Below are 25,536 nucleotides of genomic sequence, written 5' to 3'. Positions count from 1 at the left end.
AAGTCTTACTATGCTATGTTTGTGTCATGCAGGTGGGCCAAAACTTCATCCCGTCGTCGGTGCCCAACACCTTTGCACCGTCTCCTACACCTGCTGCTATCAGCAGCGGCCTCAATGACCTGTTTGAGTTGTCCTCAGGAATGTCCATTGCTACAGGAGGATATGTGGCACCTAAAACTGTGAGTATTACTCGGCGTTAAACTGTAAACCATAACACCTCACCCGTTTCTGATCTTTTTTTAACACCTCTCAAACAAACAGCCAGAACCTCTCCAAATCCAATCCAACAGCAGAGCAACTCACATCTCAGAATTAACTAGAGCATAATCTCACTAGCAGCCATTTCATTCATAATGAAGAGCCTTTCAAGAAGGGAAGTTCAGTCTGTTCTCGTTCTCCAGCATGAGCATTAACTTCATGTGCTACATAAATACAGGCGTACAGAACGGCTCCCGGGGGAACGACATCATTAATAAGAGCTCCATTAGAGCCAGAGTAGGTCAGTAGAGTAGGACAGAGCACAATTAGTTCTTATTAGGATACTTTATAAACTACCTTGTAGAGTTCTTCCAATTCCCCTGGTGCTCTGGGTGCCTCATGCTACTTATATAGATGTGTTAATTTGTCTCTTTTAATCTGATTTTGTTTCTTTTTGGATGCCAGCTCAGTTCTTGTATGCAACAGTGTTTGGGTGAGTGAGTGAGTGTAGGTGAATGTCAGACTCCTCTGTTTAACTGCCCTTCAATTTAGAATGACTGTAGTTATCCTCTTAGAGAAGATCATAGCCTTACTTTATTAGTTAGACAAACTGTAAATTAGAGAATGTACCGCGAACACTCATTTCTTTGGTTTGTGAAGTATGGCTGCCAGCAGTCAAAGCAAAAGGACTGGAGATATCTGGAACCTTCTCTCGGCGTCAAGGTCACATGTACATGGACATGTCCTTCATTAATAAAGCCCTGCAGCACATGACTGACTTTGCCATCCAGTTCAACAAGAACAGGTCTGTGCGTGTGTTTCTGTTTACAGTCATTGTGATAATAGTTGATGATGATCATTGTGGCATATTTTCTTATAACCATTTTAGGAATGAAGCTTTTAAATTTAAGCAATTGTTTATTTATATTAAATAATTCAAATATCTTTGGCTATATAATTGAATTTTATATATATTGTATTTTATAAATTAGAATATATATAATTGTATGTAGTATTTTTGTTTATAGATTTTTTAATTTATGTTGTGAAATATATTTTTATGACATTTAATACACTACGATTAAAATATTTTTGGTCAGTAGGATTTAAAGGAAATTATTATTTTAGCATGGCAAATATGATTTAAATTGAACAAAAGTGACATTTATAGTGTTATAATAATCAATCTGTACAACTGTTTTCAGCATTAATAATAATGACACATTTCTTGACTATTTGTTGAAATGTTTTCTGATGTATCATGTTTGCCATCACAGGAATACATTGTTTTAAAATGAATTAAAATGGAAAACAGTTTTGAATTGTGATGTTTCACAATATTACTGTTTTTAGATATTTTGTATAGTTTGTGTATTCAGTGGTTTTATATATTCTTTTCCATTTATGTATTTTAGCCACTACAACAACAAAGAAAATTAATTACTTGACAACTTCTGATGATCATTTTCTGCAAAGTTTAACAGTAGATCTGTTGTTATTAGATAATCTAAATATCTAATTAGACTTAGATGATTATTTTCACATACCTCGCTGTTTAAACCATCAATTGGTTTTTTGAATCTTAAAAGTTAGAGGCCACATAGCCAGGAACTTTAATTTTTGCTCTTGTTGCCAAGCGTTCATTTGCCTTTTCTGTAACTGATACATGTACATAGAGCAATTAGAGGCTATGTACATATGTTTTATTGTCTTTTTTTGTGGGGTCATTAGTTTTGGAGTGATCCCCACCACACCTCTCGCCATGCACACTCCACTGATGCCCAGCCAGAGCATCGACATCTCCCTCCCCCTCAACACCATCGGCCCTGTGATGAAAATGGACCCACTCAACAACCTACAGGTACAGTGCATTATTGCCTTTTGCCATGAATTTTTATGACCTCATACACACCCACACACGCCCATTGGGTCCCCCCGAGGTCCTTTCTTTGCATTAATCATCCCACAGGAAATAACACATTACAAATATGCGGTTAATGTTTAAATGACATCTCTGTGTATCCAAACCTCCGAACTCTCAACTGCACATCACGCACGATTGAGTCTGTCATCCCCACGTGCTTCATTAGTTACTGAGATCATTTGTGTGAACAGCGGCTGCAAAACATTCAATTTCATGCCTTTAAAACACTCTAGATAATGAGTACTTGCCCACGGCATCTAGTCTACTAATGCAGATAATCAATCAGATACAAATGTCATTATGAATCATCATTGTTTCATATGATTAGTATCGACATGTTTCTGCCTCATTACTTTTACACCAGTGTGTCGGTTTATCTTCAGATGGACGTCCAACAGTGTTTGCTCTGACTGTTCCTTCCTTTAGAATTCATTTACACCGTGATGTCCCACCTCTGTTTTCTGCCTGTGACATCCTGCTGGGTTGCTCTCTTTGCTTCATGCGCCCCTGTTTAAAGATCACCTTCTGTGACTCTTCTCCTCTTCACTGTTGTTAGTGTCAAGCATCTGGGTATTCAGTATTAAACTGAGCTGCCTGCAGAGTGTTTATGACTTGTGTTAATGAGTTCAGATTTCTCATGAGCTCAAGAGTCATCACTGTAAACAGCAACTGAATGACCTTTGAGTGGCCGGGAGATGCTATGACCTGTCCATGTCCCAGTTAATTAAACAGGTGTATTTAATATCGTCCTGTCATCTCAAACCTGTACCAGTTTCTTTCTTCAGTGGAACACAAAAAGATGCAGTTTGCTGAGTGTACCAGCTGCCCTTTTCCAGAAAATTTTAAGTTGGCATAAAATAAAAATTCAACCTCTATTTTGTACATGCATGTTATAGATTACTCTGAATTATTCATACAAGTATATATTATTATTATTATTAGTAGTAGTAGTAGTATTTTTTAAACATCTGTTATTTAAGGAGGTAGAATAACCAAAAATGAAAAAATGTACTCACCCTCAGGCCATTAAAGATGTAGATAACTTTGTTTCTTCATCTGAACAGATTTGGAGATATTTAGCATTCAGTAAATGGGTGCCATCAGTCCAAAACAGCTGATAAAAGTGTCACAATAATCCACAAGTAATCCACACAACTCCATTCAATCTATTTGCGTCTTGAGAAGTGAAAAGGCTGCAAGAAATAAATCCATCAAACTGTCACTTCTGGCCAAAATATGAGTTCATAATTCATAATAATAATAAAAAAGTCAATCCTCTTTTACATCAAAATTCAGCGCTATATTTGTTTAGGACTGTGTTTTTATGAATTATGGACTCATTTCTGAAAAAAAAAACGTTTGAAGTTAAAACAGTTTAAAGATGGATTTGTTTCCCACAAACACGCAAATTTTCACTTCACAAGATGTTAATAGATGGACTGGAGTCAATTACTTGTGGATTATTGTGTTGTTTTATGATGTTTCTGACGGCACCCATTCACTGCAAGTGATGTAATGCTAAATTTCCAATTCTGTTCCAATGAAGAAACAAACTCATCTACATCTTAAGCAAATTTTCATTTTTGGGTGAATTATTTTTAAAACCAATCCACATTTTTTCTTAATTAGTCAGAAAATACAAAAAAAATAAAAAAATTCTGCCAATTGTGCTTCTGTGTCTAACCAAGAATAAAAATGATCTTCCTTTCCAACAAAAGATACTATGGGTGTTTAAAAATAGAGGTCAGTTATGCCATAATTTATTTTTTGGATTTCTATGGCTTGATTTGCAGTCTAATAATATTTTCATGGTGTGAAATATGAAAGAACTCATCAGCGGGGTGCAACCACTGATTTCCGCCACCCCTTTCTTCTGCTCTTGTGCCTTTCTTCTTGTTTCCCTTTCCATGCAACTGAAAGCTCTTTTTCCATTTGGTGAATAAGAACAGCATCAAAATGCAGTCGGGCTGCAGAGGCATTTTAGACCCTTATGCAGTGAAGTATATTTAAAAGTCTGACCACTCAACCTTTCTCACCCCAGGTGGCTGTGAAAAACAATATTGATGTCTTCTACTTCAGCACGCTGATCCCTCTCAGCGTCTTCTTCGTGGAGGATGGCAAAATGGGTACAAGCACTCTGCACACACATGCTCGATCTAAAAACAGTTACACACTGAAGTTTTGATTACGTTTGGGTTTAATAAAAGAGTGGATTGATTGGATATAATTAGGATTGAATACACTTTAGACATTGACTGGCCAATCCCACGTGATAATCTCTAAACTTTTCTTCAACAGAGCGTCAGGTGTTCTTGGCCACATGGAAGGACATTCCAAATGAGAATGAGCTGCAATACCAGATCAAAGAGTGCCACTTAAACGCAGGTGAGATCAACTAGCCCTCAACATGCATGACTCGGGAGTTTGTGTTAGAGGGGTTTTGTGATGTATGGATCTGTGGTCATTGAATCAAAGGCAGATAGAATAGAGGAAAGCTTACAAATAGCAGGGTAACTGGAAAGGACTTTTGATCTGCTTGCCAGAACGCTCATACCTCTTTGTAGTTGGGGCTCTGTCCATATCTAACTGGCACCTGATACAGATAGCTGCAACCTGCTACAGTGTCTCTGCTTGAAAAGCACTCCCATTTTTCTCATAGCACAGATACTAAAAGCCAGTTTATTTTACTTCAAAAAATATCTTAATAGAGAAACTAACTTCTTAGCATTCTAACAGGTGATTACAAATCATGAAACGGGTGTATGTTCCCTGACTTGGCACAATGCAAATGTAAATTTATTCAGTAACAAAAACGGTAACATCTGTAAAAATTACAACCTCATATTTATAGGGTATAAAGTTAGGAGTTAGGACTCTAATTGGATTATAATTAACCATTGGTTAATTATTGGACATCTACAGTATCACACAATTAGATCATGATAACCAAAGGTAAAACCACACAAAGCACCTCACTACCATGGTAAAATGTAACTATGTGGTTTCTACAGTATTTGTATGAAAGCAGCCTAAATACATTTAGTATAAACAAATGCTATAGTTTAATAACACAACCATTAGTCCTTTAATACATTTAATATACGTCTGCATTAATATAATAAAAATCCGTATGTATATCCCATATTTCAGCTACAATACCATGATGCAGTTAGTGTTAATACAGTAAATCCATGTAAAAGCCCTATATGGGATTGGTTATGGCACAGTGTTTCTCATGTTTGTCAGCACTCTTGCGTTTGGCTTTAAACTAAATCAGAGACATTTGTGTTCTTCACTGAATCCAAGTGCTTCTTAAAATTGATTGCTATAAATTTAGTTTGTTTAATAATTAAATTAATTTTGATATCAAAGGGTATATTTTTAGATGTTTTTTGATTCTGATATTGTGTTTGTGTGTATATATATTATGGCTGTCAGCTGATTACATTTTTTAATCTAATTTATTACATGATGTGTCGATTAGTTAATCTAATTAATCGCAAAATAGATTTGACTGTGAAAATACCCACAAACAATTATTTAAACATATTTTTGTGTTAAATTAGAAAGTATCAAGTAGACATTACAAATAGTAGCTTTAGAAAGAAATATTTTATTTGATTCAACATTAAAATTAATTACACAGCATTTAGGTTACAACGTCCTAACATAAATTTGGAACATAAAAGAAGATAATTTAAGAAACATCTCAGTATTTTTTGTTCATACAATGAAAGTCATTGGTAACTGAAACAGCTTTGTTACCAACAGTCTTCAAAATACTTTCTTTTATGTTCCACAAAAGAAAGGACTGAAACAACATGAGAATGGTTAATTAATGACAGAATTGAATTTTTTGGGGTGAACTATCCCTTTAATGTTTTTTCTGAAATTATACTCTTAATAAGAAACTAAATCTGCCAGCAGGTGGTGGTAAATGTCTTCACTCGATTCATTCAAATGGCTGATTCATTCAGGAATGAAGTAAATGGCTCTCTTTATGAATGGGCCTTTGAATCATTGATTCACACTATTCTTTCAAAACGCGGATTCATTCAGAAACTAAACACTGCTGTGTTGTTTGGAGATGCAAAACAATTCTGCTATGGCCTTAAAGGTAATATGTTCTCTTCAAAATTAAGCAAAAACATAATCTTGTGTTTAAAATATAACACAGTATCAACTTCTAATTTACTAAACTGTTGTTTAAAATCACATTTAAACTTGTGATATTCAGGACAAAATCAGTACTCGTGTAATACTGCTCTCCCTGTGATATAGTATGATATATAAATATGTGACAAACCTCATACAGGGGCATTTTTTGCACCGATATTTTGAATTTTAGGGCATAACTAAATTATGGAGTTGCATCATGGTCCTGCATCATATTTCTCGACAGTCAACAGTATGAAATGTAAGATGACATACAGGTCTGGCGGCGGGGCCAGTGCGTTAACTGCATAAAAATATTTTAATTGTGTAATTTTTTTCATAACTTATTAAGTTAAATAGTTAAACTGACAGCCCTAAGATCTGGGAATGGTTCACAAATTTTATTCAGTATAAGACATGACAATGTAATACATTCTAATCTTACTATTACGGTTTCTTTTTTTACACTCCTGGTATTAATGTTTGCACACGCCTCATTATAGTCACAGACAATGTTGAATAGCATACATTATTGATTTATGACTGTGGCTTCATGATGCTGTGATATTAAGCCAACAATTGAATTGTTTGCTTGAAGCTTTATTACACAACATCCTCTGCACAGTTTGAGAGTTCAAATTAAAAAAAAACAAAAAACAGAAAGAGTCTCTTGACTCCAAAGAAAGAAAAAAAAGAGTTCTCACCATTCTGTTATTATTCATACTTTATTATTTAGTCTGGTGGCAATGTTAAAATGTTGTGGAACGTGGCGGGTTGTGCACAGACTCTGACAGAGCTGGTTTATTTCAAGACTTATCATCTCGCTATTTGTATTCATCAACCTGGAGCCAATTTGAGCATGCAGACACAGATGTGGGGGGGGTGGAGGAGCGCCGAACACAGGGACCAGCACAGAGAGCCTGTTTCACTCTCTGGAATTACTGATCAGACGCCCAGAGGTGCCTTAATCACCAGACGTCAGACAATCTCCCTTTCCCTGCTTTCATCTGCTCTCATTTTAGAAAGCACACACACGGCACACAGATGCACGGTTTTAACCAGCCGTATAAAGTGTTTGTGATCAGATCTTCACACGTATTTCATGTAAAAACAGCAGTAGTTTGACAAATCCAGGCTTTGATTCCCCCCATCCCCCTTTTCCTCTGATGCCTTGTTTTAGGAGGAGAAACCATGCAGTTCGGTTTCAGTCGTGTTTATTAGTATGTAGAGAATAATCGAGTGCTTTTGTGAGATGCCGATTGGCTCTTGCTTGCCATGACTTGAATACCAATGTGAATATAATGGAGCGCACAAACGAGGGCAGGCTATAACAGAATGCCTTTTCCCACTCCGTGTCCATTGCTGTTATTTGTAAATGACTGAATGTTTTCTCGTAGAATTGAATTAATGGGAAGGTGTTTGGCGTTTTGTTGTTGTTGAGACTGGCTGATTTGTTCTTTATCAGGATGCAGTCGCAGTTCTCGAGTCCAGGAGGAGGAGATGCGCTCGCGTCCGTGTATCAACAGATTCCTAATTATGAATAATTTCAGCACTTAATTCAGCAGAAAATAAACATCACTAATTAGTTTTCAGCGTTAATGTTTTACAACCATTTACAAACGCCATTGATATTCTGCAGAATTGCTGCGTGTACATGAACATTACAAAGATTAAGAATGATTTCATCGCTTCATACAGGTTCTCATCTGTGGTGTGGACAGGATGTTCTAATACTTAACAATTATGAATGCATTTATTTGAAACTTCTTGAATCTTGGCTGATGCTGATATTACTAGACCGATTCAAAATTTAGATATTTGTCATTTCCCTGTTGAAAAAGTTTTTTTTTTTTTTTAGTATGTTCAAAATGTAATTTATTCCTTTGATGGCAAAGCTACATTTTCAACCATTACTTCATTCTTCAGTTTCACACGATCCTTCAGAAATCATTCTAATATGCTGATTTGGTGCTCAAGAAACATTTATTATATGTATTATTAGTGTTGAAAACCTTTGTGCCAGTTATCTATTCAAATTGTTTGCAAAAACTGAGATCATCATTTTTGCAGCAAGATGTGACAGCAATGACATCTGTTATATTACACTCATATTTTGTGGTGCTTACTGAGACAAGTATCACCATAACTGTTTTTCATATTTTGGTTGAGGATTTATTGAAATCCCTAACCCAGGGTAATAAACATTAGCCTGTAAATCACTACAGTTGTGAATGATACCTCAAGTCATGTGGCTTTGTTGAGGAGAGATGTGCTAATACTTTTCTAAGCGGTTAAACATGCAGTTGTCACCTGGCAGGTGATAAAATGGGTGAAAATATCCCATAATTGACCAAAATATCACAGAGATGCAGGTGGACTCTTCAGCAACCACATAGCAACTGCATAGCAATGTGCTAAAAGTCATTTTGTACACTTAAGCAACCACATAGCAATGCCTTGGCAGCCACCCACAAAACCTAGCATTGTAGCAGCATGTTTTGCATTTTCTTTCTCAAATTTTTATTAATATTGCACCGTGTCCCTCCTTATCCGCATCTCTCTCCTGTCATGAGCAGCTCAGTGTGTGTGTGCTGTGTATTGTGAAGGCAGACTCGCAGGACTGACAGCAGTAGTGTGAACTGGAGTGAGTCACCGCACGCTCCACATGTTGCTAACACCAGCTGTCATCACCTGATTCTGTGGCTTATAACACACACTGACTGCCACCATCCTCGGACCTCCCTCTCTCGGAGAATAAATGTTTTCCATCTTCTTTGTCCGTCACCCTTATGGCTTTTTATTTCCCCAGTCCCATCTCTCTGCTTCTTCTAACACTTCATTGCGTTTTATTGTGCCCCTTTACTTTGCTCTTGCGTCCTTGTCTTTCAGCGCATGTCTATCTCTGTTGCCAAGGGTTTCATCATTCCCTCTCTCTCGTTCCATGCCGTCCAGTGCTCCCAAAATGCAATGATATGGCTCAGGAGTGATTTGTTCCAGAGCAGCATCACTGAGGAGTTTCATAGTATTATGTGTAAATTAGTTTTAGGACAGTCAGTTACATGCAGTAAATTACATTCTAATGGTAAAAAGAGGTTTTTGTAAGCAAGTTATTGTTTTTTTTTTATTATTATTATATATTTTATGTTTACTTCATTTGTTTGTTGGTGTGCACTCCAAAAAAAAAAAAAAAAAAATAGAAGTTAAGATGTGCAGACTTTCTCTTCCATCCATAATACAAACAGGTTATTGCCATGTAGTATAGTCCTATTTCATAGGAAATACTCAACAAGTGCTCATTAGACCATTTCATTATGTTGTTTTTTTTTTTAAATGGACAAATTGTAGCTTTTCTTCTGATAACTGTACTCTAGTGAGAGACTTCTGTGAATATCTTGTTGGGTAACCATGCGTTTGTGGTATTGGCAGATACGGTGTCAGGCAAACTGCAGAACAACAACATCTACACCATCGCCAAGAGGAACGTAGAAGGCCAGGACATGCTGTATCAGTCGCTCAAACTTACCAATGGGATCTGGATCCTCGCCGAACTCCGCATACAACCTGGCAATCCCAATTACACGGTAAACGCTCGCAGCAAAGAGATTGACCAATTGTGTATTCAAACAAAGTCCTCCTCGAGGAGCGCATGCCAATTTGACGCAAAATAAATCTTGTCCCTTGACAGACAAAATGCTTTTGATATAGTCCAGAACATATTCAAGGACATCCTTCATCCCTAAGTTTGATAGAATGCTATATTAGCACCTGGCTTTTTTGTCTTTTCTCTTTTTTAAAGACCAATCCACTCCAAGGTTTCAGCACATTATTATATAATTCAGTGCTCTAAAGATCAGGCTTTTAAATCATGATAAATTTATGACAGTGAAAGTTGTGCTTTCTGCTTGACTTGCTTGCCTAATGCATTAAATGAACAGTAAGGTCAAGAGCTGTGTGAAGCATTCAGAAAAGGCTTGTCGCACGACAGGTGGAGTATTGATCCCCATTTTTAGCTCATGCAGCCCCTTTGCCCTTTGATTCTATCGTATCAAATAATTGTTCATTTGTGTCAGTGCTATTTAACGTTCCTGAATTATCTTCACAAACAGCGACATGCATACATACCATTACAAAAGCAGAATCTCAGTAAGTGGCAGCACTCTCCTCTGTGGTTTTGAATTGAGGTAACAATTTTAATGAACTACATTTAGTCTACTTTTTCTATTTTAGAGTGTGGCAGCCTTTGAGAAAACATACAGTCTATAAGTTAATCAGCTGTTTATTTACGAACCGCTTTGAATCAATTGAACAAATTACTCGTTGAATTTGTCAGAGACCTTTGAGTGAATCTTTTTAAAGGTCACATATTGTACACCTTCCAGAAGTTTTATTTTAGGTTTTCATGTCCATAAGAATATATATTTGCGGTATAAGTACCAAAAACCATGTCAATTTATTTTTACAGCTGCTTTCTCAGGAGCTCTGCTGAGAACAGGTCGATTTTGGCCTGTCTAATTAATATTCATGAGCCTCTCTTCTGATTGGCCTGTTGTTTTCTGAGTGACGCACGGCCAAGCCAACCCACAGGTAACTAGGGTCAGCCGACGTCACAGCGCTAGCTGGAGGCAGCAAAACAAAGTGGAAATTGGAGGCGTCCCATTCAAACCAGTGCAGATTTCTTGTAATATGATTCTTGCATCTCACGACTATGTCGTGTGTGAAATAATGTCTGCATGTGTGTAAAACAGCAAACTGACAATTTACATATAATCATTTGTACTTGTATATACATTGTTCTGATTTATTTGTGGCTGGAACAATAATGTAGCTGTAAAAATAGTTGCCTACTGAAATTTGGAATGTATATACATCTTCATCCTGACTAGATAGACACGGTGAGTTTGTCTTTACTAAACACTTTAGATGTGATCCACCTCACAGTAACAATCCTGTCAGATCATGAGAGTGTAACATTACAGGTCGGCCGATCTGGTTTTGTGGTTAAAGTTAACCTTTGCGACATGTTTCTGTGTTGTTGTTGCTCAGCAATGTTATGGATGCAATGTTGTCTGGGGGTTTGGCAAAAGTGGAGTGGGACGTGGACGGTGGGCGGTGCTCGGGGGTAGTGACTGAAGGCAGTGACTGTGACAACGGTTCGTGAAAAATCACAGCTACTTTATGAAGGCTTTGTGCATTTTACTGTGGACTGACTGTTTTGAAACCTATATGGTAGTTAAACAGCCCCTAGACCTCAGTTCTAGTGAAAAAATCAGGAAATTTCAGTTTTGACAATATGGGACCTTTAAGAACCAGCTAAAGAGATATTCATTTCTGATTCGGACAACATTAGTTGTGTGCAGCCAATAAGAAAAATGCATTAGAAATTATTTATCATCTTTGTATATTCTGTGGTTTCCCACACTCTAAAAAATGCTGGGTTAAAAACAACCCAACTTGGGTTATTTGGAAACCCTGGGCTGGGTAAATATTGGACTGAACACATACTGGGTTATTTTTACCCAGCTGGTTGGGTTAATGTTTTTACCCAACATGCTAGGTTGTTTCATTTAAGTCAACTATTGTTCAAAAATGATTATATTGTTGCCTTATAGGGTTTTTTCACCCAAAAATGAAAATTAGCCTGTGTTTTACTTAACCTCAAGGCATCCTAGGTGTATATGACTGTCTTCTTTCAGACGAATCCAGCCTGAGTTATATTAAAAACTGTCCTGGCTCTTCTAAGCTCTATCATTGCAGTCAGTGGGTGTTGCATTTGAATAGTCCACAAGTCATCAAATAAAGTGTGCATTCATAATAAACGTGCCTCACAGCTCCAGGGGATGAATAAAGGCCTCCTGTAGTGAATCCATATGTTTTTGTACAAAAAATATCCATATTTCAAATGTAATAAACACTTTTCTCTGGGCTAAACACAGGCTAATAAGTATTCAGAATTCATTAGAATAATTTTATGATTATAGCCATTTTATTAGTAGCATTTTAATTTAAGTGTATTCAACCATTCTCTGTAATCACTTTTTACCGAAATAAACCATACTTGCTCTTGTGCCAGTGTGTCGCTGAAATCTGAGCCGGTGGAGGGCTGCTGTTCGCAGAACAAGAACTGTGAACTTCAGACTGCAGCCACGCTTCACTCGTAGCTGAGAGATGCCATGACTGACTCCATAACCTGCCCAAAAACAAACAGAACTGAGATTAGAGAACATATTTTAACATCAAATTAAATTTAACTCAGTATTATAATGAATAAAATCCAGTTGTGTTATGGAAGGCAAAAGGTGTTTCCTTCAAGTGAAGTGACTGCTGCTGATGCAGCTGACTGACTCATCCTTGTGTTACGTTGCGTAAAATAATATAATTTACAGCACAGTAAAGACAAATGTAACAAAATGTATTACAAACCTTTATTTCGTTGGAGTACACCAAATCGGCGGCGCTGAGAACTGTTCTCTGCTGTAGAGGACACAAAAAGTTACACCAAATACACAAAATAATGATCTTTACCAAAGCATCATATGACTCCTTTAATTATAAGGTAACACCTAACAGTAGTTTTATTTGTCAACATTAGTTAATGCATTAACTAACATGAACTAACAAAGATTAATAATAATAATGTAGGTTCTCTAGTATTAACATAAAACATATATAAAACTTTAGTTTTTAGATACATTTCTCCTGTGATAACCTCATATATATATATATATATATATATATATATATATATATATATATATATATATATATATATATATATATATATATATATATATATATATATATATATATATATATATATATGAACCTTTTAAGTTTTTTTTTAATAATAAAAAAAACATACATAGTTGTAGTTTTTTAGACTTTCTTGCATTAAACAAAAGGATATATTTAGCAGAATGTCCAAGCTGCATTTTTCTTATGAATATGAATGGCAATGACTGCTGTCCCTGCTCCCCATCCATTTTCATTGTGTTAGGAAAAAAGCAGCTTGGACATTCTGCTAAATATATCCTTTTGTGTTTCACACAAAAAAGAAAAAAACTCAGACAGGTTTTACATTACATTATGTTGAAACAATTTTAATTTTTAAGTGAATCTCTTTAAGGTCCCTTTAAGTGTAGGTACATATAAACATGTATTATTATATACTTCATATCAGCCTATGAGCAGCAGCGACTCTCAGTATAAAAGGTGCTTCACAAACCTCTCATCTGGTATCAAATCTGGTTGCATTTTTGAAATTGAGATGCCAAATATGGAAGTGAGTGCTCATCATCCGTTCGAGGTCTGTACTTACATGTTTTATAATTCATGCGGAGCCAAACAGCAGCGCTCTGCTCGATGCTCTGCCTGGTGAATTGAAATCTCTTTTGCTCAGTGAGGCACAGAACACAGGTTGAGCACCTGCAGTGAACCTTTCCTTGGCAACAGCATGACACTGGAGATTGATAAGCTCCAGCTGCACTTTTGACAGTGGTTTGTTATAATCATATGAGTGAGCAAATGACTGCTTCATATTCAACCGTTTTTAATGCTTGTTCATCCAACACAAAGCACTTGGATAAAACTGGCTTTATGACAAGCTAGACAGAAAATCCCTCTTCAGATCTTCACAACTCGCTGCTAAGCATGCAGTGATGTGTAAATGTGTGTTTGTGTGACTGAGAGTGTGCATGAACACAGCAGATGGTCAGCGTCTGAAACCTGATAAATGCTGCCTGTGCAGGTAGTGAAGGGAAGGAAATCATAAAGAATTTAAAGGTTCTGGATTTGATTCCATTTATTCTTCTAGTACTTTGAAGGGATAAATATTTTGTTTATTTTATATATATATATATATATATATATATATATATATATATATATATATATATATATATATATATATATATATATATATATATATATATATATATATATATATATATATATATATATATATATAGATAGGGATATATATATATATATATATATATATGTATAGAGAGAGATATAGATAGATATATATATATATATATATATATAGATATATATATATATATAGATAGATAGATAGATAAAAGTAATATATAAATGCAGTAATTTACCTTATATGTTAAATATAAAGCAAATAACGTGATGACGTGCCATTAATTAGGCTAATATTATAATAATAATATTATTAATATAAATTAGTATTAGTATACTAAATACTACTGACAAAATGTTTACTGTGTATGGGACGTCCCATTTTGATGTCTGCATCAAATTAAGTTTACAAAATTGATTTTATATACTGTAAATAGAAAAGGTTTCAAAAAACTTTTGTGAAAATGTTAAAACTGGGTGAATTTTTCTCATTCAGCATAACATATATGTATGTAAAAATTTAACAACATTTTATTCTGATATTTACTTTTAAAAATGTTTATAAGAATCATACTAAATGTAATATTTTAAACGATTAAAAACATCTTGGTTGCTCTTGCTTGTTTTGAAGGATAGTGCCAAAGATTGATAAAGATTTCAAATTACAATGAATTAGTTTTTGGGGCTACACTGTGATCTTTAAATAGAGACTTTTAATGTCATCTAATGGTTCTTGTTGTAAATATGCCTGACAAGATTTTTTGTTACATAAATTATTGTTACACTGAATGACATTTTAACAATTTTTTTCTGCAAGTAAGTGTAAAAATGTATGGAAGTCGTTATTTTTGTAGCATGGAAAAATTTAAATTTAAAGCCATATAAAACTTATTATGATGCTTGAAAGCCCCTTTTCATCTTTGATCCATATATATATATATACAGTATGTTTATGCATTTTTTATGCATTTTAGCAGACGCTTGTATCCAAAGCAACCTAGTGCATTCAGGCTAACATTTTTTACTAACATGTGTTCCCTGGGAATCGAACCCACTAACGCAATGCTCTACCACTGAGCCACAGGAACTTATGTAAGAGCAAAAGCTGTTTGGATTTGATTCAATCATTAGTCATTCTAAATCACTTTGTTTTTGATTCACTTTTTATTTTGATTCACAATCTCACAAGAGTCATTCCTTTTTTGACTACAGTAGTTGCACTGATTGTTGTGTTGATTCACTAAAAAGAACTCACAGTCAGCTCTGTTTCATGCTATAGACTCAGGAACAGTGTTGTGCTTTATAATTAGTGCAGGAACAAAGGTGTCAGGACACATCCAGATTTAATGTGTATGGTATAGATTTTTTTTTTTTTTTTTTTTTTAAGGCAGCATAGATTGCTGCCTCTGATTTCCCACAATCCTGTGTGTGTGGTTGGCAGTTGGTGGAAATAATAAGAATGGCATCTGATGGAAGAGTTGAAATAAATCATGAATGTAATTTTTTTTCAACTAATGATTCCATTTCCAGTGAGAAATAAGCATTGTAGTCCTTAGGACAAAAACCAGTCTCAACTGACTGACCAGCTAGTCATCTGCTTTCAGCAGCCAATGTTCTCTATACAATTCTGTTGGGAAGTTGGTGGTTAAATTAAGAGTCTGCTAAATAGATTAATCTGTTGATTAGGAATAGACCCTTCTTGATTATTCAGAAGGCATCTGTTCAGCCACCTCTGCTGAGTTTGATTGCCTGTGGCCCCCTGAGGCCAGGTCGGCTCAGTGCGATCAGAAACCCTACCTGATCCCAGACAATTGATTTTTAATGAGACTTCGGCTCTCAGTATTCTGGCAGCAGCTGGCTCCGATCTGAACAGATGATAACTGGACACCATCGAGCCAGCGCGGTTTAACCTAACAGCCGGTGATGGAGTGCTGGTGTCTGCCAAGAGCCGAGGCCTCTGGAAACACATTCCTCAAGCAGAGGTAACCAATACAAGCCCTGCTGTACGAGGGATGATGTTCCTGGTGGTCTGAGAATTACTCCGTGCAATCAATTGGATAAAAGTCACTAAAGCCACTTATTTATCTTCTGTCAGTCTGAATAAACGTAGTGACATTTAAAGGGAAACATTCATTGAGGAAAAAAAAAGATAGAAATATGAATTTTCTGGTTAATTTTTTGTGTCCTTAAATTTGCTTCTCTGGGTGAATTTAGATCACATTTTGTGGTGAAGTAAATCCTACATAAAAACAAATGTCATTTCTACATTAAATTCTTGCCTTAACTAAATTATTTAAAAAATTTAAGTAAATTCTATGTTAGTACTCGATTTAAGCTTATAGAAATTAAAGTTGGAAATCATAAGTATATTTGACTTGGAACTTTTTTTTATGTTTACAAGGATTCTTTAAGTAAATATTAAAGTTATGATCCCATATTTCCCATCATTCACTGGGGCATGAATAATAAAAAATGTTAAATTTTTCGCTGTTTTTGAGTTGTATTTACACTGTTTTATGGTTGCTTCTGATGTTAGGTTTAGTAACTTACTGTTTTGTGACATCTGGAGTTCATTTTCTACTCAAAATGACCCATTCATACTCCATTGTTACCGTCATTGTGTATGGTGAACCAAGTATTGAGGTCTCTGCGTTCATTTGGGTAATAATTATATTGAGTGGACATATTATCTTAAAAGGATAACAATCTGTCTATTTGCTTACTTACAGATTTCATTTAATTCAATACTTAAATTTTACTTAAAATATAGGCCTATGTGTGCAAACCTTGCAAAAGAAAGAAAAATGAAGTGAATCTTACTTATTGTTTTTTTTTTTTCAGTGCATTAAAGTACTGTTATTTAACAGCACACTTTTTTACAGTGATGAGCACTATTTAAGTACAATTTACAAACAACGTGTCAGTAAAATTTACTGGGAATTCCCAAGTAAACTTAACTTAAACATTTCTATTTAAAGCTACTAATAATTATGTTTAGGCTTTTACTTGTCAAATTGTTGTAAATTAACTAGCCTTTTCTGAGTGAGAATTGTTTCCAAGCTTTTTTCAAGTAAATCCTACTCCACATTTTTTTTTTCAGTGCAATTGCAGCGTTCACAGTGCCGTTTTAAAAAGGTCCACTGAAGTGCTATGAAACAGGTAGCATTAATCTATGTGTTTACATCATTTTAACTGAAACAGGAGGACAGGACGGGATATATCAAGCTGCCCCTTCCCTGTTTTAAATAGCCAGTAGCGTTCGTTTATATCCCAGCTTGGGATAGAGCTGTTGAGCTGTATTATGAGCTGTCTTGTATGACAGCCACAATCTCATCCATATTGCTATAAAATATAGCATTCTGTAGAATTCAGATGGTTCCAATACATTTTGTGGTGCATACGATCCGCTCCATGCTATCGTGTCTCTTGAAAGGCGCAGACTGTAAAAATTGCATTTTGAGTTCTCAGTTCATGGCCCCTTGTGTGTGTGTGTGTGTGTGTATGTATATGTAGACACCTCTTGGGGGGTCAACTAAAAACAGAGAAATAGATTAATACAGTGTAGTCCAAAGGTCTGTGACTCACTTTCAGAATCTAATTTAAACCAGGAAATAACATTTTTTGGGTTTTGAAAATTTTAAACCAAGAAATGTTGGAAAATAAAATAAGAAATATACTGCACTGTTTCTGGATCACTAATCAAATAAGTGAATTGCTGACATTGATCATGTGGCTCTTTGTACAGACAGGCAGAAATTTTTGCCATGTTTGTTCTTTGGATCATCTGAAATGATTATCAGCTTTGACAAACTTGTGTAGTTCATGTTGTTGTCATTAAAGTAAAAGGGGCAAATTCTGTGATGTGAACTCAGATCAGCTTTTTTCTCAAATTTTGCGTATTTTACTCTAATTATGTGTGTGTGTGTGTGTGTGTGTGTGTGTGTGTGTATATATATATATATATATACTTTACTTGTCTGTCTTCACTCAAGGCTTCTTGAAAAGGTGAAAAACAGCTATAACTCCAGTACAAGAAAACCTCTTACAGCTCTCATTTATAGCACATGTTACTGTATTATTGCATATATGTAGCCCACAAGAGTGGTGGGTCATGACCCAAAAAGCTGCCCAGGTCTGTTCTGATCGCAATAAATGCAAAGAATGAATATTTGTGACACTTTTTCCACCTTTGTCTTATTAATTTTTCATTTTATTTGTAATAGTAATAATCGCCAATGTTTGATTATAAGGACTTTTTTTTTCTTTTTTATAAAATGAAAAAAATTATATTTGTATGACTGTACCAAAACAAGCACTTTGTTGCACATTTTTATTAGAGCACTCCGCATTTAATTTTTAAGTTACTCATTGCTATTTTTTTCTCTTTCAGCTCTCTCTGAAATGCAGGGCTCCAGAGGTGTCTCAGTATGTGTATCAGATGTACGATGCCATTTTGAAGAATTAAACATCTCTATCTTCCTTATCTCCCTCTACGTATTTGTCCGGGGGGTCCAGCTCTCCATGTTTTCTGCCATTGTTTTAAATCCATCTTTAGGTACCGGTTTACTCCATGAGCCCACTATGTAAAAATCATGTTCTGTTCTAGCCAAATGTCTTGATGTTGTTGATAAAGTGTTGAAGGGAATTTTGGAACACAGCTCCATTGTGATTATATATTTTTTAATGCCTTGTCAGTACTTCACCTTCACATGCCCCGGATTGGTCATATGCAAAGAAGGGAAAAAAGTGTACGAGTTGAATCTATAAATAGCATCAAGGGAATGTAATGAAGCAGATGTCTGGCATAAAGAAATGTGATATGGATGTACTTTTAAAAGTTATCCTGTTTTTAATGGTAATCACTTTAAAACCACTATAGTTACCGTTTTTGATTGACATCATGCATTTTGGCATTAATGCTTTTGTTTCATTCTCTGATATGCTGCAGTGTTGCTTTATGCAATTGTACAATGTGCCAGCTATCTGATATTAGCCTTGCATGCTTTGACCAACAGAAAAATGCCACATTCCTTTTACTGTTTTGTATACCTTGTTCATCTTAACCACTGTATGAACATGCAACACTCCATCAATGTCTTATAGTGTTTGAACTGCTATGAATCAACTTAATGTGATAGAAAAGACTGAAACATGTTTCCTATCGATCTTATATAAGTGGGCCATCCGATATTCATTCCCAGACTGAATCCATCCATATGTAATGTATTGTGCTTGTGAAAGTGAGTAGGTTTTGTGAGGTAGTTTTTGGTCATCTTGGAGTGTTAGAAATAACTGTTCAACATTATTATACAACCTTGCTCAGCTTTGGTTCAAACTAATACACTAACAAATAGAGATGCTATAAAAAAAATGCATCAATATAGACTCAGCGATACAAGGATGGATCACTTTTGGACTGTTGAGTAGAGTTTGTTTTATTCCCTTAAACTGTACTAGTCTTCATGGTGGTGCTAAATGTGAACTTTTTTCGTTGCCATAGTTGCTAATGTGCCTGTGAACCTGCATGTAAGCAGCGTCCAGTAAACATCTGCCAGTATCACACTTGTGTAAGAAGGTGAAATATTAAGACAGTAACCCTTATATGTGCAAATATGAGTTTTAATGATTACCATGTTGCCAATGTGATCAAAGTGCATCTCAGTACTGAAATGTGACGTCTGACATAAAGAAATTGAACAGAACAACTGATCAGATTGTTTCCGATTTATTTTATGGATGGTAATTCAAAATAAAGTCTGCAGTGTGTATTCACCCTCATTATCTTTGTCCTTGTGTAACCTACCTGTTTCTCAGATCACCTTTTTACTCAAAATATGTAGATAATATAACAATTACAATATGATATATAATTATATAAGAATTACAATAGTATGTAACATCTCTCTCACTAAAAGTAGCTGAATGCGTCTGAGTAAATGATGTCATGTTTAGTGAGATCAGCTCTGTGCTGGAGGTGACGCAGGCATGGCGTAATCACACTCAGAGCCCAAACTGAATACTGAACAGCTCTTACAGCACATGCACAGAGATTTAGGGGGCAGTCAAGGTTCATTCTCTAGATGCGTTTGAACAATTTGGAATGGCTTGTCTGCGTACTCATGCGTCATACTGGCATCTTTGGACATTGAACATCAAGTGCCTGGCGTTTTTTTTTTTTTTTATCCACTCAGAAAGGTAAAGTGTGTAAACATGTCTCAAGACTCTTTCAGTTCTATTTCATTGTGCTAAGTGGTTCTCAATCAGGGGCCTGGTGCCCAATGAAGGGCCTCAGCAAATTTCCATGGATAATAATTACAATTATTACAAATAAGACAAAAAAAGAAATCAACACATACACACAAATTCTAAATAAAACTGTTATTCTTAATTTTAATTTGTTATTTTCCCCTCAACACGTCATTTTTATTAGAGAAATGGTTCCATACGGTCATGAAAATCCTGGAATTTTAAAACTGACTAGACCTAATAAAACCCAAAATAAATATAAATGAAAATGTAATGGAAACTTCTATAATATATATGAATTGGCTTATTGTATAAGTAAAAACAAGCGGTGCTTTTGATTATTGTCTTGGAGCCAATTCATAAAGGAGCAAAACAAAGCGACAAAAAATAACTCAATCGTGGTCAGTGGTTCCATGTGATTGAATGAAGTTATTTGGACATGTCTAATTTCAGTGGAGTTTACTCAGTTTGCTTTAGTTCATCTTATATGAAATATTTCATAAAGATAACATGTTCTCATCATGCAGAACCACTGTCCATGCAACTTCAGCCAAAGCGTTATGATAACATACTAACAAAGTTACATAAAACTTTTCTTCACACATACCATGTTGGATGTTAGCAATCTAAAGATATCACTGTTTACATCCCTAGCCCTCCCATAGAGTTGTTGTTTTTTTATTAAATCAACTTGAAATGTTTTTAGCTTGTCCCCATCAGCCCAAGCCCATACTCCATACTTCACCAAAATGGTAATTTGCCCCAAAACACCAACATAACAGAAAAGTATTTTAAAATACCTACATAATAGAACATCAGACATTCACAAGTCTCCCTATTTTCTCTTGATAAAAATGCATAAAATAACACTTTATTCCAATATTTTCTCTCCCCATATCCAGCCCCTTGCACAGAATGACAAGAAGTGTAAAACTTATTTTGAGCTATTTGATTGAAGCATGTCCTTTAAAAAGTAAAACACGGATTTAAGCCCTAAAGTTACCATTTCAAATCAGTTTAACATGATGCAATTGTGTTTGAATAAGAAATCTGAGACAATGGCATTAAATCAAAAAGAGGTGTTTAAATAAAGTGAACAGCGTCAAAAAAAAAGTTTTTTTTTTTTTTCTTTTTTCTTTCTTTTTGGAGTTCCCAAAATTTCATAGTTAGATGCTACATTTGAAAATGAGCTTACTTTCGCACTATTAAAAATGTTATGTAGTGTAAAGACTAGATATAGCCTACTAAATTCGCCATGTTCTCATTGTCATAGAAAAGCTTTTAACAGCTAAATGTTATTTGTTTTGTTGTATTTGGAAATAAAGGTGAAATGTACGGTGACCATGAGGTGACGTTCGGTTCACTTAATTTTCTCGTGGCCACGAGTTTAATGCGGAAACAAACCTGTGTGACCATAGTAACTCGGGACTATATGGATAAACCATTTTTAATTAACATTTAAGATTTAATTTATAATAATAATAATAATTATTATTATTATTATTATTATTATTATATTAACGCTTTTATATTTATTGTTATATATGCCTATTTCCCCTTTTCTGTATGGCTTTACTTAATTAACGTTCTGTATAATTAGCCTATGCTATTAATTGCCACCACATATTTTGCAAATAATTTAAACTCCTGATAATTATGCCAATAAAGTTTTAACTTTATGATTGTATTTATGCCCTGTGTGATGATAAATGAGCGTGCATGTTCATTTACAAATGAAACTACGTGCATGATGATTCATTCCTCAATGAAACACTATAGTATTTATAAATATAGTCTATTAATGAGCCGAAATAAAATGAAACATGTTACATTTAAACTGCATTCCAATAAAATTCCAGCGAACCGAACATGTCACCTCACGGTCACCGTAGAAATAACATCAGATAATGGAAGTCATTACCTGAATAAATGGGATTAATAATTAGCTATGAACCTGCTCTCTTTTAACAGTACTGAGTTGAATTCCTGTCGCACCTGGATACATACAGCGACTGTAAGAGTGACGTGAAGCGAACAGGTAACAACCACGTGGTTACTTAGCAACAGAAGGAAAGATGAGGTTGCTAAGAGACAGCCGCGGTACTCACAGACTGTTGATACAGAGTGTGTTCATGTTCAGATAGTAATGACAATGGGCAATCACGACAGAGTCACACAAACAGAAGCCGCTGAGAGGGGGTGATCATTTATGTGAAACGGGTATCCATCGATTTTGAGGTAATAAGTGGTATGAGTTTTCTTGTACACGCTCTTCTTTCGCGTGCTGGTATTTACTCGCCGCTGTTTACCGCTCATGACGCGCAGCGTGTTTACGAAGGAGACCGAGAATGCTGATGACATCTATGGCAAGCCGTTTGAACATTTATTCTTTCGTAGTTTAAGACCGGTAACATACAACACACACGCAGACCCCTGACTTGATAGATGTCACTAAATGTCATCTCAGTAAATGTATGCTCTAATTTTATTAATCTAGACTTTTTATCTGAACATCAACAATTCCATCTGAAATGAGGTTGAATTATCTTTTTTTCCCCTCTTTGAATGAAATAGTTCTGTGGATTTATAAACTCAGCAAAAAAGAAATGTCATCTCTTTTTCAACTTCTTTTATTCCCTGCAAATTTCTTAACATAAAAACAGAACTAATTTTAATATTAGAAACAGTACTAATGGTATTAGTTAGATGCCAGATATATTAGTCTATGTATTTTTAAGCTATGATTCTCCCACGATTCTGAAAACAAATCAGACAACCAAACAAAATAAAAATTACTTGAGTTTCTAGCAATATGTTTTATTAATGTTATAAATGAGTCTATTTAAAAAATATTTATTAATTAAAATGATTTAGCCTAATTACGTAAAATAAAAATCTTTTACAAATAAATAAATGGAGACTTGTTTAGTTTTGAAATCTTGAATGAATGATTCAGACATGAATACATTTTACAGTCACTGTTTGCCACCTACTGGCATAATGTAACATATACAATCATTATTTGCAGCGTATCATTATTTCAAAGGCCAATTACCCATTTTGATCGCGGCTGCCACAACATCAGAGTCTGTATCCAGATCAGGGCTGTCCTTTGGGCGGTGCAACTGGTTTGAGGGGGCCCCGCGGTGAATGGATTGAACGCAATCATGAGCGAACTGACGTGGACCAAAACCCAAAACTAACTGCCATTTTGACCCCCTTGTAATGATTGAGGTGGATCAGACACAAGAGTATTTGTTATATTTGACAAATATTGGACAATACCCCTCCCCAACAAGCAAAACATGTGGTTGAGAGAACCAGGCCTCTGGTTACCGTGGTAACAAAGACACACATCAAGATAAGATTGTTTTAAAGGTCTATGGTTTGTTTGGTTTTAAATATATATTTAATTTTAAGATTGTTTTTGTATTTTTTTATTATGGGTTGGATATCAATTATATCGATCTCCCTCTAGATATAACCACTTGAGAAATGTAGGGACATGTATCCAATTTTCCCTATCTCATTATTTTTCCTCTTATGGTGTTTTGCTTATGTATTGATACAAACTCTTTTAAATGAACATTTGAGAAGTTTTCAGATGCAGAAACTCCAGGGCAAGATGCAGAGCTAAGAGTCCTCAAGAACACAATCTAAGCTTGTAGGTTTTGGCCTAGTCTTTCCATTTTAAGATCCTTTTACTCAAACTGGTTCTTTTTCATCAACCAACTTCAACAAAGATCAACTTGAGCCTTCAGGTTGCATCAGGACTCTCTTTCAGACAGACAAGACGTGCAAGTATCAAACTTAGTGTTATTAATTACATTAAGTATCATTTGTACCTTTAACAAAGGTGTGTTTGAACTAAGAAACTGACGTTTCCTTCAGGCTGTAGATCTGCTGAATATCAAATTTTACCATAACTTCATGCTTTATTTCTTTTCTCTTTACTGCTTAAGCTTTAAAGGGGTCATGAAATGAGAAACTTTTGGAATATAAGAGGTCTTTGTACCATTAAAACGTCCTGCAAGTTTCATAGCTTAAGACGTCCTCCCCATTATAAACGAACCATTTATTTAATCAAGCTCTAAATACAGCTCGTTCTGGATCCATGGTAAGAAGTGACGTCACGGTGCGAAGTGACGTTCCAACTATTTGCATATGACCGCCTCCAGCACAAGACAACTACGCTCATTTCGTATCTTTGTCGCGCCGCGCGCCTCACAAGTGTTCAGTCGACGGACAGCGAGTGGGTCTGTGTACAGGAAAACTACAATGCCACGCAGATGTGCTCAAACATATAAGGTTTTATCATTGCAAGAGCCATCGCTTCGAATGCATCACCCGCTACTAAAACAGTTACGCTCAATCCGCAAATTTTCTGGCTGGGGGTGTTAATAATTGATCCATAGGCACTGTCGTTAGCCAATCATAACAGTGGGCTGGGCGTTAACACTGAACTCTTAAAGGGGAAACAACCCAAAAACAGACTGTTTGAATCAAAGGATGAGAAACAGGGTGGGAAAATGTCATAATTCACTACATTTTAAAAGTTTCTTTTTTTAAAAAAAAACTATAGTAATACTATGATTGCACCTAGGGGACCATAATAATAAAATAAAAAACCCATGTCATGGCCCCTTTAACACATTTTCCTATCCCAACTGTATGTGTGTGTGTGTGTTATGAATAGTTCAAGTGTTTATGTAGTTAATAAAGTCTTACTTGTATCACACTTGAGGTTGTTCATTGTTTACTCAAAACTGGAGTCCCTAATTGTGCAGATTTTTGCTACATGCTCTGAGTAGTATTGTACAATAAAAAAGTTATTTTTAGAATAAAGAATTTATAGTCTACTATTATATTCTGCTTCAATTAAAGTCCTGTATTACAGATGCATCTTCAAAGTCTGAAGACTTAATGCTGCTGACAATTATAGCGAGCAGGAGCAGGAGACAAAATGACCGCAGTGGTTTACTTCTATCATCATCTAGGCAGTTAATGAGGGGATGCTTTCTGATGTCAGTGAGGCTGTAACTAAAGATTATTTTTCAATAAAAAAATCATTTTCGTTTATTCCAATTCAAGACCAATACATAATAACTGTAACTTCTGCTGAGAAACAAAAACTTTCTTATGCTTAA

The 25,536-nt window shown here is 35.3% G+C and overlaps 1 protein-coding gene and 1 long non-coding RNA gene across 5 annotated transcripts in view; one reads left to right on the top strand and one right to left on the bottom strand.

The window, feature by feature from the left end:
- LOC109045313 (AP-1 complex subunit beta-1) overlaps positions 1 to 19,921 on the top strand; it is a 49,571-nt gene extending 29,650 nt beyond the window's left edge. For all 4 annotated transcript variants that reach the window (XM_042724878.1, XM_042724879.1, XM_042724877.1 and 1 more), the window contains 7 exons: positions 33 to 179; positions 858 to 1,003; positions 1,930 to 2,059; positions 4,164 to 4,248; positions 4,421 to 4,507; positions 9,704 to 9,858; positions 18,534 to 19,921. In XM_042724878.1, coding sequence (XP_042580812.1) covers positions 33 to 179; positions 858 to 1,003; positions 1,930 to 2,059; positions 4,164 to 4,248; positions 4,421 to 4,507; positions 9,704 to 9,858; positions 18,534 to 18,608 — 825 coding nt within the window. In that variant the 3' untranslated portion in view covers positions 18,609 to 19,921. The remainder of the gene's footprint in view (positions 1 to 32; positions 180 to 857; positions 1,004 to 1,929; positions 2,060 to 4,163; positions 4,249 to 4,420; positions 4,508 to 9,703; positions 9,859 to 18,533) is intronic.
- Positions 12,359 to 13,712, bottom strand: LOC122137494. Its single transcript, XR_006154893.1, has 3 exons — positions 13,593 to 13,712; positions 12,698 to 12,748; positions 12,359 to 12,464 (listed from the first exon to the last, which is right to left on the bottom strand). It is a non-coding gene; the product is annotated as an uncharacterized LOC122137494 (long non-coding RNA).
- Positions 19,922 to 25,536: the final 5,615 nt, after the last annotated feature.

Source organism: Cyprinus carpio, chromosome B5 (assembly GCF_018340385.1).
Source record: "Cyprinus carpio isolate SPL01 chromosome B5, ASM1834038v1, whole genome shotgun sequence".
Classification (NCBI taxonomy): Eukaryota; Metazoa; Chordata; class Actinopteri; order Cypriniformes; family Cyprinidae; genus Cyprinus; species Cyprinus carpio.
Note: the sequence above shows the minus strand (reverse complement) of the source record. Positions and strands in the feature narration are given on the sequence as shown.